Source organism: Phalacrocorax carbo, chromosome 3 (assembly GCF_963921805.1).
Source record: "Phalacrocorax carbo chromosome 3, bPhaCar2.1, whole genome shotgun sequence".
Classification (NCBI taxonomy): domain Eukaryota; kingdom Metazoa; phylum Chordata; class Aves; order Suliformes; family Phalacrocoracidae; genus Phalacrocorax; species Phalacrocorax carbo.
In genome coordinates this window covers 6776856-6793586 of record NC_087515.1, presented here as the reverse complement: position 1 = coordinate 6793586, position 16731 = coordinate 6776856, and the positions used below count along the sequence as shown (strand labels likewise).

At 40.0% G+C, this 16731-nt stretch overlaps 1 protein-coding gene across 5 annotated transcripts in view; it reads left to right on the top strand.

Moving 5' to 3' along the window:
* The window catches only part of B3GALNT2 (beta-1,3-N-acetylgalactosaminyltransferase 2), a 29811-nt gene that overhangs the window by 10232 nt on the left and 2848 nt on the right, over nt 1-16731 (top strand). For 2 of the 5 annotated variants that reach the window (XM_064445739.1, XM_064445734.1), the window contains exons 3-11: nt 1150-1250; nt 2345-2538; nt 3867-3962; nt 8213-8323; nt 8998-9079; nt 10342-10525; nt 12200-12325; nt 15905-16064; nt 16456-16512. In XM_064445739.1, the coding sequence (XP_064301809.1) occupies nt 1150-1250; nt 2345-2538; nt 3867-3962; nt 8213-8323; nt 8998-9079; nt 10342-10525; nt 12200-12325; nt 15905-16064; nt 16456-16512 (1111 nt within the window). The remainder of the gene's footprint in view (nt 1-1149; nt 1251-2344; nt 2539-3866; nt 3963-8212; nt 8324-8997; nt 9080-10341; nt 10526-12199; nt 12326-15904; nt 16065-16455; nt 16513-16731) is intronic. The other 3 variants (XM_064445736.1, XM_064445737.1, XM_064445735.1) reach the window with 3 other exon arrangements.

The following is a 16731-nucleotide window of genomic DNA, read 5'->3' as shown; positions in this document are numbered from 1 at the left end:
AAGAATACTGCTTGTTCTGGGCTGGAACTATTTTTTATACAAGGAATAAAATGTAACTGACTGTTCACTGCTGTTTGTTTTTGCAATTAGTTGCCACTGTTCATTAGTGATGTATAAGACTTTCCCTTTTTTGTGTTCCAATGTACACTTTGTACAGTGTGCAACTTGAAATGCTTAGTAATCCAGGATACCTGAAAGCAGGCAGGATCACGTTTGGTGAGAGACCACAAAAAACCCTCTTACAACAGCCTCAGCTGTGAAGTTCAGGTTTGTTTCCCACTGCACCAGGTACACCAAGCTGCTGCAGTGTGAGTGACGAGCAGAACCCTTCCTGATTGCATGCATAGACCAGAGAGCTTGTTCTTGCTGAGAAAGTTCTGCTGCAGTTCATTCTTGGAAACATTGTCATCTTGATAGGCCTCACATTTGGTACCTGCCTTGCACTGAAAGCCACTTAGTGTTCACAAATTTGGTGTCAGCGTGCAGTTTGGAGTGAAGCATAGCTACTTCAGGCATCTAAAAATGTGACCTTTCATAGCTTATATGGAGTGCCAGGAGGATATTTAGCTATTAGGTGAAAGACTGGGCTAAGGTGAATGCTCTTGCTCTTCATACTGCTTGTCTCCTGACTGTGGCACAGCCGTAATTGGGGCTGGAAAGAGCAACCTGTTGTTCTGCTACAACCCAAAGTTGGGGTATTTCATCATAATGGATAGTGTGGAGTCCTTGTTCCTCCTTCAGTGCTATGTGTCTTTTTCTTATTATTTTTTTCATTGCCTTTTGAATGCAGAATATTGAAACAATCTTGAATTAATAACAAACCCAGGCAGGGAAAGGCAGGGCTTCAGAATCCTTCAGTGCTGCCTTAGATCTTTTTCTGTTTAGTATGCTGGCTGTCTTGAATCCCATTCCTACTTGCCAGTCTTCCTGTGCCCTCATTATGAAATGTAAAAGTCTAATGTGGGTTTGGAATTGAGCCCCTATGAGGGGATTTAACAGGGTTGCACTACATGGAGGCACTCATTGCTGATTTTTAAGGGGTTCAAAATCTTAATCCTGTGAAAAACAGACCATTGTGATGAAATAAGTTTATTGAAGATGGAGGGAGGAGGGAAGAGAACTGGTGTTAATAAAACCAAATTATTTTAGTGTCCTTGTGAAGTTTATAATAGGTGCGCATGGTTGTGCTGTGCCAGTGGAGGACAGAGAAGACCCCTACTCCTGCAAACTTCTGAATATCAGTAACCCAGGTACAGAAATAAACTTTTAAAAATTCTCTGATCGGAAATAGAACTAATCATCTTTTGTTATGAGAGTGGTTCGGGGTGGTTAACTGAGACAGTCGGTCTTGAAAATAAATGCCACCTAGAACTTACTGTCTCAGCAGTTCCATAACCTTCAAGTACCATGTCCGGGCAAGAAAGTGAGGTATCTTTGGGGATATGAAGGGGAGGCCATTGACTTCTGATGGATTTGCATTTTCCTTGCTTTGGGGGACAGTCTTTCCCATATAACATATGTTTTTAGTTGATCCGCCTGTAAAATGAAGTTGGAAAGAGCTGGAATGACCCAATCCAGTGTCATGTGTGAAGGCACCAGAGTCCTGAGTGCCAGGTGGACGACTTTGGTGGCAAAGTGAATTCTAAGCAAGTTTGGCTGATAGGTTTTTTTCGGATTCCACCCTTGAGAGGGAGCAATTAAGAAATGTACCATGGAGGAAGAAATGAACTGCTGACATATGAGAATTCCTAACTAAAATTGTAAATTCTTCCTGTCACCATTTTTTTTTCCTATTTAATTTTTGTTCTTTAATTGTATGTTAACTAAGGACTGCTCAGCACTTAAGCTATGATTCACCATAAAATGAAACTTCTGTTTCTTTCTCTTTGAATGGCAACATCCACTGCTTAACCAATCTCGCACGAATAAATGGTACCTCAGGGCTTAGGGAGGAGATAATGCCAAAAAGCAGGCAGCTGAATTAAGTTGAGGTGTATGCCATTTTGATACATGAATAATTATTTTAATATGCTAATATACAGATATACATGCAATCAAATAGTATTTTTGCCTTCACTCTGGATTTATTGTGTTTCTTTTATTTTCTCTGTGGATATGTAGGCATTGGCTTGCAATTGCTGGTAGCCGGCAGATTGCTGCATCTCTCCGAGTTTCTCCTTGCTGCAGTTATATTTTCTCCTCTAGTGTTTGATTATCCTTCCGCACTTGCAAGCCATGCTAATCAATTGGAATGCTTTGCATGTATTCTGTGTGCTTTGTGTGTATCCAGTTCAAGAACTATGACTACTTCTTCCATTACCTCTGTCATCTCTTCTTCATGCAGTTTTGAATCAGGAGATTGAAGCATTCAGCCTCCCTGAGGACGTACCTTCTGTGCTATCTGAAGACAGAGTTGTCAGTGTGAACTTCCGTGTACTTTACCCCATTGTCATTACCAGTCTTGGGGTATTTTATGAGTCTGATGGGGTGGGATTCCAGAGGAACATCACTGTAAAACTGTACCAGGCAGAACATGAGGTAGAGTATTGTAGTTGTCTTTTGAAAGTGGACTAAAGCATGTTTTCTCTTTATTGCGGATTAAATTCTTACAGATAGTGACATGCTGTGTTGATGATTTTGAAGAGAAGTACTTAACTGACAAGCATATGAATTATATTTTTCTTCTGTTACATTGTAAATTCTTCTTTTATATATATATACACACACACAAGGTGAAATTCACAGAGTGTTAATTTAAATGTCCTTCTGAAACCGCTTATATCTAATTCCATTACACAATTTTGATTGCATTTGAGGTTCTAAAGTATTGATAGGTATTAAGGGATAAAAAATAAGCTGTTGAATATATTTAAAACACATGGGCAGAAAGAGACATTTGGTGCCTTCAAGCAGAGAGGTGCAGGACAGCTGTAATTTTTTCTTGTTTGTCTTCTGGCAAGACATTTTGAGATTTCTAGAAACTTATTATTTACAGGTAATAATCAGACTTCAGTTATCATTCCCCCCACTCCTAAGCTGTTATGTGTTTGATAGAATAGCTTAATCTGGAGGAAAATAATCTCTGAGCATGATTGTTGCATTTGGTATATTGCATTTATTTCTACCAATAACTTGGTAGGTCAATTTCAAGACTTCTGGCTACAGTAGAAAGAATTTTAACTTTAAAGCTAATAATTAAAATTAAGTACAAAAAATATATTGAAGTATGGCTTTTATGATGAACTTCCAAAGAATTGGGTTTATGATAGCAAGAAAAAAAAATATACCGTAATCAGGTTTGTTTGCTAAATGGTAGAGTTCTAGAAGTTGAGAGCCTAATAACTTGATCTGCATTAGCTTTTTACTTCCAGTGAGGGAGAAAAATTAGTATCATAAGAGTGCTTGGAGACTGTTTTCTGAGGATTGGGAATCCGGCAATGCAGCATCTTTGTCTTCTGTTATCTAAGAGCTGTTTGGTGGCCTATGTAATATAGTAGCAATTAAGTTTTAGGGGACAGCATCCTCTGTTGCGATCAATAGTAGTCAGCTATTGTAAACAGAAGGTAGAAAATGTGTAGATTGGGAGATAAGTCTCAGTCTTCCAGAAGGAAGTGCTCTGTTGGATGGATTCTAGTTGAACTTTTGCACTCTTATTCCATTATTGCTTGCTTCCACCATATCAGTCCAACACTTGAATTCTGTGGAGTCTGTGAGACTGTTGTGAGAATAAAATTTTCATGAAGTTTTATACAATAAATAAGCCTCTTTCCATTGTAACTAACTGATATGATCAAGATTTGCCTAATCTCACAGCACGTTTAATCCTTGGGTGTTTTTATATGTTTTTTAATTTCTGTTGTTCACAGGAAGCTCTTTTCAGTGCTCGCTTTAGCCCACCAAGCTGTGGAGTGCAAGTGAACAGATTGTGGTACAAGCCAGTAGAGCAGTTCATTTTGCCAGAGGTATGTGCAGTATTAGAACTGTTCTTTGAAGTCAGCTGGAGAGACTGATAAAACTGGCCTTTGCTTGAGGCAGAAAAGGGCGGGTGAAGACGTCTAGTTGAGGGGGATATGCTGAAATGCAGAATTTCTTCTTCACCATCTCATTATCACCAGTAGTTATAAAGTAAAAGCCAGAAAAATACAAACTGATTAAAATTTACATTGGCAAATAGCAGCAATTTCAGAAACCTTTTCAGTTTTTGAGTGAAAATTGTACCTGCTTTGATTCTGTGGGAGAGTTTACCAGAGAATGAGACACTTCTTTCTCCTTCCTGCTTTTTCAGACATTAGTACACAAGACAGGGAGTGGAGGATGCCACAGGTTTCTAGGAAAAATAGGCTTCTGCTTCTGATGTCTTGGACTTAATGGCAAGATATTGTGTATTACATTTGCAATGACAGTTTTAGTTGAATAGTTGTAATCAAGAAGCACTTACTTGAGGGTTACTGAAATCTTGGTTATTACTTTCCTGGCAGCACCACTGAGGAACTGTTCATTCACTGAGCCACGCAATGAAACAAGAATCAAAACCTCAGGAAGATCTGTAGTAGAGTCTGTATGTCATGTACTAGATGGAGTACGTGATGCAGAGAAGACTGACATTTTGGTTTTTAGAACCTGTCACCATCTTAGGTGTGAAGTGTTGGGGTGTTTTTTTGTTTTTTTTTTAAGTGGGTGCCCCTCAGAAATTTGGGAGAGAACTGCTTTTGGTCAGTAATGAAAGCGTTAGCATTCTTGCTTGTCCTGAGACACCATTAGCTCAGCTAAAAAGACAGGGTCTCAGGTTGGAGTTTGTTTTTTTTTTTCTGTGTTTGGGTTTTGTGGGTTGGTTTGTTTTTAAAATCCTCTTTTGGACTGCACCCCTAATCGCAGAGTAGGGTTTTGGTGTAGGGCTATAGAACCTACCTGTGGCTGCTTAGGAAGGAAGGTGATTAAGCACAGAAGGAGCAAAATATAGGTAGCAAAAAACCTGGTATTATTATAGTGAGGGTTTAGTGAACACAAGTTGGCTCGGAATGAGAATTCTAGTTCAGCAGACTCTCCCAGGTACAAGGAATTGTTCCCAGTGGACCAGTGATCTCTCATTAGATATGTCAGCTGCCATTTTAGGCTGTTTCCCTTCATTTAAATATTATCCTATATGACTGGACCCTTGCTGCTCTTTCTGTAATTTGTCTTTGGGTCTGGGTTGTTTTGTTAGTCAAGAAATTGTTTTATGAAAGAATAGAGCAAGAGAAGACTGAAGGGGGAGGACAGGGCAGTTTAATCCCTGATTTATTCCCCTGGCTCTATAAGAATGAATGCATTTGGAAACCTGCTCCTCTTAAGGGGCATCTGTAGCTGATTAATTGGTTTATCATCTTAAACAGTTTTTACTGAACACAATGCAAGTTTGTTATGCTGGCAGGGGCCTTTTGGGTGAGAAGACCTCTTGCAGTATATTCTACATATGTTTTGACGATCTAATTTGACAGCAAAATGATTCAGGTGTTTTTTACTTTGTAAAAAGGAGTATTGGTTAGCCAGTAATTTGGTAGTATAATGTGTAAGCCTTTTCCCTGTAAGACACTGTTCTGCGATACTGAAACTCTAGGCAGTTGTAATTTTCCTGTAAATGAATGCGTTTTTCCTGAAAGGCAGATGGGAAGTATTTCATTTAGAAAGGGAGTATTAGTATTCATATATTTCTTTGTGTGGGCTTCCTTAATCTGATACGTGTCATGCGCTGAATGCTTACAGGATAACATGGTGTTTCTAATGTAGATTAATAGCATTTATGCACAGCATGTACTGTGATACTTAGGATGCTGAACCATGCAAGATGATTCAGAGGAGATATAACGCCCACATGTTCCTATCTGCTTGTTTGAGAGCAGTAAATTTAGTGAACTGTTTAATTGTTGCAAGATGGTTTCTGAGACAGTATCTAGTCTCTGCCTTTCCACCTTCAAGAAGTAATGGATTGTACAGGCTGCTGAAGAGCTTCATTCGTCTTCCAGCTGAAGTGCTGCTCTTTCTGCTCGTCCTGGGGAAAGGGAGGGAAATGCAGCATTAGAGTAAGCATCTGGCAGGCCAGATTGTCAAAGACAGGATTGATCATTCAGCTTTGGAACGGCTGAAAGCGCAGAAGAGCAGAACCACTAGCAGATAACTCAAACTCACCCAGGGATCTTACAGCCACGTCTTAGCAATGCACTTGTTTTGTCAAAAAGCCATGGGCCGCTTGCATGAAAATGGGACTTCGTACTATGCGTACTCTGTATTACTAATGGGGAGTAATTGGAGAAACAAAAAGCCCAGCACTGTTTAACATTAGGAAAGGAGTTTGGCAGGGCTGCATCATGTCAGTACACCTGTTCGGTATTCACTGTGAATGCCACTGCGCTCTGGCAGCAACAAGGCTAGAATTTAAATGGGGGAAAAACAAATTATATAGTCTCAGGTGTGCCACTAGTGTTTTGCTTTAAGCGTTTTCAGGCCTCAACTTTCATTAAGCAGCTTAGAGTAAGAATAGCTGAAGGCTGAAATCATTAGAAAATTTGCTTACAAGTCTCTCAACCTGGAAAATAATGATAGTTTGCTGTTTTAGAACACCTTGTGCTGAGGTTCACTGGTAATGGCTGATTAAGACTCTTGGTACATGTTTGAAGTCAGTATCAGTAATAGCCCGTGGTGAGAATTTCAATGTCTCTGGTTGCTGAGGAGTGAAAGGACTCTCAGGCTCACCAAGCAACTTACCAAAGTTTGCATCTGTAAACAAGATGCAGAAGTGGGATTAGAGCCCAATCCCTACAGAAAAAAAAAATTGGAATGGGAGATGGCAGCCACCCCAAATAGATAAACTGAGTATGTCAGTTTTACTGTGCAGGGTGTCCAGGGGTCCTGCCACTAAAAAAGTTTTAGCAGTGGTCCATTTGTTTTGATAACTGACAGGTAATTAAACTAACCAGGGGAAGGTTTTGAGCATGCAAGTCAGGCTTGAATAAATCCTAGCTCCATTATTAGATGATAAAGCTGGCATTATAAATAATAGATGGGAGACTTCTAAAATACACAGCTGTCATTAAATACTGAGGCTGCTGCAGATGTTAAGACCTACTTCTAGGGAAAAGCGAAGAACTGAGCTGAACTCTAAGCTAGACTTAGTAGTGTGCCAGTAACGGGAGAGTTTCTGAAGTAAAAGGAAGCTGAAATGGGGAAGAGCTGAGAAGTTAAGTACAAGTAAACAGACTTTCTACAGCAACAGAGATGCATCTACAAATAGTTGAAACAAGTTGTTTCTCTGTTCCTAGGTCCACACTAGCTACCGATGTTTTTCCTATGAAATTGAGAAAAACAAGATGGAATGCGCTAATCTAGCAGTCAGGAGTATAACAACCCTATAACTACTCTATACTACCTTGTCATAAGGGTGAAATTGCTTTAAAAAAATACAATACTACCAGTACTCTTAACTGTACAAAATGTCCCTTTGCATGTTCTCAGGGGTCTTCAGGAAAGTCTTAGTTTGGATTGTTTCAAGTTGAGATGAAATGCTTTTAAATGCAGGAATTTGCATACACACACACACACATATATAAAAACCATGGAGTGACATACTTAAATTGACAGTTAAAACCAGAAAATTTTGAAGATATTCATTTGTCTTTCTACTCCTTTCGCTGCCAGCCAAGATGTGAGGTCAGAGTTCTGCAACTCTCCTACAGTGGCTTCAGACAGCTTTGCCAGGATAAAGGTGGCTGTATTTTTCTCTGGGTTTTGCTGATGTGAGGATCGAGTCTCTGATCTCTGCTTTTGGCAGATAACTAAAAAGCAGCATTTATTTCCGAATCTGTTTTAACATATTCTCTTTGTAATGCAGGATTTTATAGTTGATTTCTAAAAATTCACTTCAGGTCACCTTTAAATGCCATGTTAATGATTTAGAAAGCCATAGCCCTTTATGTTAGACTTCTGTTAAAAGTTTAATGTTCCTGATATAGGGATTAATGATGAGCCTTAAAAGAATGATTCTGTGTTACTGAGTTTTGCAGATGTATTTCTTTTATGTGTAACTTACTTATATTGAAGTATAAGTAAAACATGTTGTACATTCAAGCTATATGTTGTGTGAAGTTGTCTATTTTAACACAAAAACCCCCAAACTCTTTGATTTTTGTCCTTTGAAGTCTTTGAATACCTGCATAACAGTGTTTTGCTCTCTTACCAGAGTTTTGAAGGTACCATTGTGTGGGAAAGCCAGGATCTTCAGGGCCTTGTTTCAAGAAATCTTCATAAAGTGATGGTGAACGATGGAGGGGGTGTTTTTAGAGTCATTACAGTGAGTCACCTCACCTTCCCTTCCACTATATTTCTGTTTTTCCTGTAAGTCTTGGGTATTTAGCATTTTGCTTTCCTGTGTTTCTCTGTAAATTGTTAATTCAGTTGGGCATCTCCTGTTATTTCAGAGGGGAAGTTTGCTTTGCCTGGAAAAAAGACAAGGGCATGCAAAAAATGGTGCTAATAAGTGGCATTTTCTTTTATTTTGAAGGGAGTAGAGTTCACCTATTGTCTTTGTGAGATATGAAGCAGTATCAGTATATCAGAGATGACAAAATGTGGGTCAGAAATCCTGTGCTAAATCCCAATTGATGGGATTGAGCCTGTTTTGCTTTTTGGCGGTGTGTCTCTTTTCCTGTCAAAACGTTGCTTGCTTAAACATGCTGTGCTGGTGTAATTTAGCCAGAATAAGCTTATATTTTGCTCTCAACTTCAAAACCAGTTTTCTAGAAGTTTCAGTGGTACCACTAGTTTCAGGTGAAACTTCAAAAAAATGCCACAAAACATTACAGTTAAAAATCTTAGTCTTTTATTATGCAGGTACCTAAACCAGAAGGGCTTTAAATTAATTTCATTCTCCGTTGCTGGAAAATGTCACACCTTAAAGTCACAGGGAAAAACACATCACGAACAAGAGATGAACTAATTTATTTCTTTCCATTAATCTGTCTCTAGCAGGCAGGGGAAGGATCACTGCCACATGAACTCACAGAAGGTGTGGAGGGAATAGCAGGTGGTTTTATCTACACTATTCAAGGTACGTCTGCAAATCATAGCCTCACTTTTGATGTTATGATAAAATGGGAACTTTACATTTCTGAGGTAAAATTCATGCTATCTCTATGAACTTGATCAACTTAAGTTTTCTTTTAGTAGAAACAATTGATCTATTTCTGGGGTTTTTTTATGCCTAATGTCAATGTCCTGATATGATTTCTTTGCTTGCTCTTTGTCAGCCACTCCAATTGACTTGCATCCCTTTGTCTTTTTATTAACAGAAATACCACTTTCATCTAGACTCTCTTCTCTGTCCTTGTTCTTTGTTACTCAAACCCAAGTTAGATCTTTCCCTGATAATTTTCACATTTTTTCCAGTCCTGCTACTTTTAGAAGTACTGTAGTTACTGACGAACAGTAACTACCTACCTAACATAGCTTGCTTTTCCACCTCTATTTTTGCCTGCTTACACCTATTTCAGCGGAATGTTTGCAGACCCTGCAAGAGTCCTTTCCAATGGCGAAGATTTTGGCCACGTAGCGCTAGAGTTGATGTGTTTTTGTCGGTCCATCGTAGTCAACATAAGCAGTGACTTTCAGAGCATTATCCCTGTGTTTTTGTAGTTAGGCCTGGCAGATATAAATTGGGCAGTCCCGTTGTCTTCTCATCTGTGTAGGAGCCTAAACTGAGGTTTAGGCTAAAGCCCTTCTATCCTGTTGTCAAAAAGTTCTTAGTACCACAAACTATGTCCTTAGCAAGAAGTTCAGCATTCTTGCAATATCTTTTTAGCTTTTATCTAGTCAGTTATATGATGAAATTCAGCAGCGACTACCTATGCTACATCAAAGCAATGCCAGTTTGATTATATTTAGCATAGGATTTTTTTTGTTTGTTTTGGGTCTTATTTATAAATGCTAGATATATATGCTTAGAAGTAATTGATATAACTGTAGCCTTTTTATTCTACCAAAAAGAGTAATAATGAAGTCCCAGACAGCTCTTTAATATAAAGAACCTTAAAAAGTTGGATCCTTTTATTACTGAAAAGGAAGATAATACTTTTTTACTTTGAACTTTGTGTAACCTGTCTTGGACCTTATGCAAAAATATATTTATTTGTTGTTATGAAACTTTTAACATTTCATAGATATTTTTTAAACTAATTGCAGGATTTTCATAACCCTGTTGAGTTGAATACTTCAGATTCATTTTGTCAGTATGTCGTGTCTGATCCAAGAGAAACATGTGAAATAGTACGTGGGTATGCATCTTTGTTTAATGATGGGTGCTGCTTCTTTCAGAAGGTGATGCTCTTTTAAAAAGCCTCCATACTCGCCCAGAAAGGTTTGCAAGTCACATAAAAAATCTTGAAAAAGAAGATGCTTTATTGAAGGAAGAAAGCAGTACCTATGACGATATTGTTTTTGTAGATGTTATTGACACTTACAGAAATGTTCCAGCCAAACTGCTGAACTTCTACCGATGGTAAGTTGAAAAGAGAGCGTTTTCTCTTAGGAATGTTGCTGTTTGTAGTGCAAGATTGACCCAGCATGTTACGTTACCTGACAGGTTCCATGAAATATATACCTTATATGATTTACCTCATTAAGTTCTATTTCTCTCTCAAAATTTTTGGGGCATGTAGTGTATCTAATGAATAAAATAACAGGATCTGTATTTCTTGAATCCTGACCTTTGGTGCCTCAAATAGGCATGAGTTGGCAAGACAGGCTTCTGCTCCAAGAGTCCAGGTGTGAAAATTTCCATGTTTCCTTGTAATTTCTTTAAATTTTTTTCTGACTGAAAACTAGCAGCTTCAGTCTTTTAAAGGATGGCTTTTGGCCAGCGTGTAAACTTAGTGTTTCACTTTGTGGCCATTGACTCTTGTCCTATCACGGGCCACCACTGGAAAGAGCCTGGCTCTCTTTACACCTTCCCTTCAGATATCTATACACGTTGAGCTCCCCCCCTGAGTCTTCTCTTCTCCAGGCTGAACAGTCCCAGCTCTCTCAGCCTCATAGGAGAGACACTCCCACCCCTTAGTCATGTTGGTGGCCCTTCGCAGGACTTGCTCCATCAATATGTCTGTGTCTCCCTGAACCGTGGAGCCTAAGGCTGCACACCGTGCTCCAGGCGTGGCCTCGCCAGTGCTGAGTAGAGGGGAAGGATAGGAAGCTTGTGTACAGGGGGGACAGAAGGTTGAGAGGAAGAATTTTCATAGTGTATTACGCCGTCTGTGGTTAATCTAGTAAATTATTACCTCTAATTTGCCATTCTTTCTGTTACTCCGAGACAACTGTTTCAATTAATTGATGTTGCTCTGGAGTGAGAAATATAGCTGACAGTTCTAGTTGCTTGCAAGATTATGCACTTATTTAACAAATTTCATGGTTATGAGTGGAACTGAAAAAATGAACCATGCTTTCAGTTCTAAAAAGGGAGTTTAAATATGAAGACTTAGATCTTTTTGGTAATCTCTTACAGGTTAGCAAATTTTTCAAGGTTTAGTAATAAAAGGCTTAAGGAAAATGCCTTTCTTCTGAAGAGAAATTACCCTTAAAAACAATGATTGTTAATTAGCCAAAGAATAATCCCTAGAATTTTAAGCTGCTTAGGTTATTTTACAAGTGACAGATATTCAACTATTTCAGACAGTTAGATTACTTTTTTCATATCTGAAGGGTGCTTTATTGAGGAAGAGTAAGTACCAAGTTGTTTCCACAGATGTTTCTTACAACCTTCTACAGTTCTATTGCCCTTGAACTGACTGTCTCGTCCTGAAGAGTAGGCTACTGACATGTAGCCACTGGCTTTTAACAAAAAGCTGTGCTACCATTGTCAGAAGGGATTCATGTCCTTCTGAGGTCAGCACTGTTTAAGATGGACAGTGGAGTTCTGTCCTGGAGAACAAAACTTCCAAGTTTGTTTTCTCCAGCTCGTACACAAACCCATGTTGCAAGATCACCACAGGACGCAGCTGCATCTCCTTTCTGTAGGACAAGCAGTCAGCCTCAGTCAATAGCGAACACACCTAAAAGTCAAGGCTAGGAAAGACATTTCTTCCCTCTTCCTTCCCACTCTGCTTCCCAAAAAACCCTTGCAGAGCATTCTGTTGTGGGCTGCAGCTCAGCATCTCATCGCTTTTCTTTTTGGCTACAGGACAGTTGAATCAACGAGTTTTGATTTGTTGCTGAAGACAGATGATGACTGTTACATTGATTTGGAGGCTGTTTTTAACAGGATAATGCAGAAAAAATTGGACAGGCCAAACATTTGGTGGGGAAAGTGAGTTGTGTTTATTTATTTATTTATTTTTTACACCTTGTCTTTAAGCGATACCATGTCTTTAGTGAATGGTTTACTGCTTTAAGTCTGTTTTCTTGTGGGTTCCCTTTTCTGCCTATGGAAGTTAGTGATAAAAAGCAGGACTTTTGTATGTGTAGAACTTTGAATCTCAAAATACAGAAATCAGTACTTTACAATAGCTTTCCAGAGCGTGCCTTTACAATGAGTTGAACTTGCTGAATATCTTACCTAGTTTTAAAATGTGTTGTATATGTCTTTGTCGTGGTACTTAAGTAAATACAAGCATTCCAGCAGTACAGTAAAGTTAAAATGCAAGCACATACTAGAATTGCAAATGTTACTTTTTTGAAACCACTGTGATTTTTCTGGTGGGCTTGAGGAAATGAGGTAAATGGGAGAAACAAAATTGTCTCCATAATATGCACTTTATTTTGAAGCCTGTGAATGACAGGCATTGCTGCACATTTTGCTGCCATCTGAAATGGTAGGTCCGATTCACGAATTCTTGAATGAAGTTCCCCAGCCTGCATTACACTTGTGAATAACTAGGAGGATCAAAACAGTCCATCCGTGGAATGCATTGGTGTGACACCCACTACAGCAGAAATGCTATGCTGCTATAACATTCCAAATAGCACAACGGCATGATGCATCTTCCTGTTTGCGGATATGCAAAGAAAACGTGAAAACACTGACGTGTCTTCCTGTTGCCGTCTGCTTACTGAAGAAAAGCTGCCCTTTGCTGCTAAAGGTGTCTTGCTTCATGGGATCTGGTACTGACTGTTGCTTACTCTTAAGGCGATTTAATAAAGTGCGTGGAAGTGTTTGTGTGTGTAAGCGTGTGGAATAGCTGGCTATCTTGTGGTGATCTCAGAGATCTGAGTGGTGGGCCTGGGCCTGCGCCTGCATTTTCTAGCCTGTACAAAAACACCGGTTGCGTAGTGCCTGCTAAATTTTCTTGGGACTATCTTTACTGCAAGACAAGGCTGTTCACTGTTAAGTGAAGGTAAGATAGGTTTATTCTAGTGATGTAAAAGGTCAGGATCTTGACAACAAGATGGAAATCAACTTGCAAAAGGAAAAACAGCACTATGTATAAGCTGCCTGGGCTCCTGTTCCAGCTGCTGTAGGAAAAGTTCTTCTGGAGCATATTCTCAGCTATAAGAGCTGAGGATGTGATACCAAAGAGATTGCAGTCCTCCTCCTTGGTGTCCCTACCTTTGTGTTGCTGCCTACCATGGGCCTACTCCTTGGCTAGAGCTTTCTGGTTATGTGTTCAGCTTTGTGGGTAACCACTGAGTGTAGCGGAGTCTTCCGAGTGGTTTTGGGGAATCTTTCCAAGCTCTTACACCTTTCGACTGAGTGACACCTTGTATACTTGGACTTGAGCACTGGTGAAAGTGCAAATGAAATGTCGTTAGGCTTCTCTGAGAGCTGGTTCTGGTGTGTGAAGACCTTAACTTCCTGAGTAGAAGGTCAATATATCGGGACCTTGAGGTGACTTTATTGATGGTCTCCCTTCTTTCTGCTCTTTGGAGCATGTGTCTGAGAACTCAAACTTTGCCTTCTTCATCTACATGTTATTAAGCTCCCTCATGAAACTCTCAAGTTTCTTGTTTCCCAGTGTTCCTTATAATCTGTTGATACTTAATTTCTGTATTCTTAAAGAAACTTATTAGTGCTCTTGTGAATTCTGAAATTATCAGCTTCCTCTGGCAGAAGCCAAGGCTGAGGTCTCAGTGAAACTGGGAAGTGAATGCTTTGGATTGAGCAGTGCTTATGTGTGCTGTCATTTAATAGCCCTTTTCTATCTCTGACTTCATATGGGGTGGTGATTTCGTTCATTAATTTAAAAACACCATTTAAAAAGCTTATCTAGCTAATCTAGAGCATTTCAGGACTGCAGGCTGGGAAACCAAATGATCCTACTTCAGAACTTTGGCTCATCTTGGAGAGAACATACTTATCTGAAGTGACTGCTATTCTATTCTTTTATAACTGCAGTCAAAAGATTAGCCTCCCTCAGGCACGAGAGAAGTCTTTTATGGATCCCTGATCACGTCTGCAAATGACCAAGTTTATGACAGGGTAGAATGTACCAAGCTGTTTGAGTGAGATTACGAAGATTGATGATACTTTCTTCTGCAGACTGAGGAATGAGTTTTGCTGAGTCCTGCTCTAGAAATGGTGTGTTAAGGTATCAAGGAAGTAATTTTATTAGGTTACTGACAGAAGAGACAAGTCATGCTGGGAGAGGAGAGTTGGACAAAATGTCATCTTTTCTGTAGGTCTGTGGAGAACTTTATGTAGGGGTGACATCTTCTAGTGTAAATTCTGTAATAGTCACAGCTTACAGGTAAGGCAAGTGTGAGATGTAGGGAATAATGCTAATACACTACAGAAGTATTAAATGATTAGCAAAGCAGGTGCCCCTCAGCCTGGAGGGGGTTGCACTCTTCCTGCTGTAACTTGCTAGAGTCGAAGATACCGAGTCTAAAATGAATTCAGGTATCAGATGTGACTTTTATCTACTTGGTCCTTTAACATGTCAGCTTCAGCTGTGAATGTGTAAGAGTCTGATAACAGATCTGCGACTGAACTGTAATTCCTCCCTTACGGGCCTGTTGTCTGAGGTGACAGTTCTTAGCAGCTCACTAAAGCTTTTAGCTGCTTGTGCTCATGACTGAATTCAGCAACGCTTGAACCTGTTTGCAGAAAGGAGGAGAACCTGCTGCACTGACACAGTTGTGCCACTTAGCTGTGAGTGCATGAAGTACTTGTAAGGTGACGGGAGTGTCATGCCAGCCTGTTCCTGAACAGGAAAAACAGGGCGTTTCTCGCCGCCTGACACAGCGGTTCAGCAGGGTCCGTAGCGCCACACCGTGCGGCAGCGTGTTAAAGCGGTCTAAGCCACGCTGCCTGGGGATGGGAGTCAGTGCGCAGAGACTGCGCGGGCAGAGCGCTGCTGGCTTCCCGCAGGCCTCTAGTAGCAAGTACAATCTTCCCTAGAGATGACAGCCAGGAAGGGGTTTTTGTAGTTCAGTGATGGAAGCCTTTGTTGAACATCTGCTTTGTTCTATTTCATATGGAAAAGCGCTTAGAGATGGTTTTTAAGTAGCCACTAGTTTTATCAGGAAAATGGGTTGCGCAACATTGCTGTAACTGCACGCCTGCTGGAGGCATGGGCTTTGTCGCGTTGAGAAACAAAAGGGGGTTGGACCCAGATGTGCCTCTTACCAGAAGGTAATTAAGGATGATTGTGCTTACCTGTATCAAAACCCAGCAGTGGTGCAGGTGTGCTGAAGACCTGTCAGTGTTGTTTGGTTCTGTTCTGAGAACTTTCTCTTATTACCCAAGAGTGAGACGAAACAACAGTTACACTTTCAGCTGTTGTGTTGGATTAGATGCACGCCCTAGAGAAATAAGGCTAGGAGCTATAAGTAGGATCACCTACTTCTTCCTCTTAATAGTGTTTATTATCAGTGTTACTTATTAGCAGTGTTCATAGGTTTCACAGAGAGCTTTGTATAAACATCTCACATCTAACATGGTCTTCAGTTTTAGACTGAATTGGGCGGTTGATCGAACTGGGAAATGGCAAGAGCTGGAGTACCCAAGTCCTGCGTATCCAGCCTTTGCTTGTGGGTCCGGCTACGTCATCTCCAAAGACATTGTTCAGTGGCTGGCAAGCAACTCTGAAAGATTAAAGACGTACCAGGTAGTAAAGCATTGGTTCAGTTTTACTATCTTAAACTGGCCTGGGGAGCACCATGTGTACTGGATGAGCTGGAAAGAACATTGCTTATGTGTTAGTGTTGGGTTCCCCTGGTTGATGCTTTTTGCTGGGCTTTTGGTCACTATGCTTAGTGTCTGTTCTAAGTCTGGAGCTGTAACCTTGGTTTTTGTACTGTCTTCTTTTGAGAACAATGTATTATCACAGGAAAGCTGGGAGGATTAACTTAATACCTCTAAAACAGTCAGACATAGGTTTTTGTAGTTACCATATTTTTACTGCTGGTAGATGATGCAAATTACTGTAGTCAGAGTCATGCCTTCCTGCTTTCCTGGTGCTAATACCTGACCGTTTTTATTCTGATGTGTTGTCTCAGGGTGAAGATGTGAGTATGGGCATCTGGATGGCAGCTGTAGGACCCAAGCGATATCAAGTAAGTCTGAAGATACTCTCTGATCTTATGCAAGGAGAACATGCCTGTTACTCCAAGTAGCATAAAATAGAGAAAATGCTTTTTCTTAAAAAACAACAAACAACAACAAAAACCCAGAATACAACCAAAAAAACCCACAACCCCCGCCACGCCCCAAATCCCAAAATAGCCACTGGATTAAAATCCAGAAAACACTTGTTAAAATGTATTTAAAAGAAA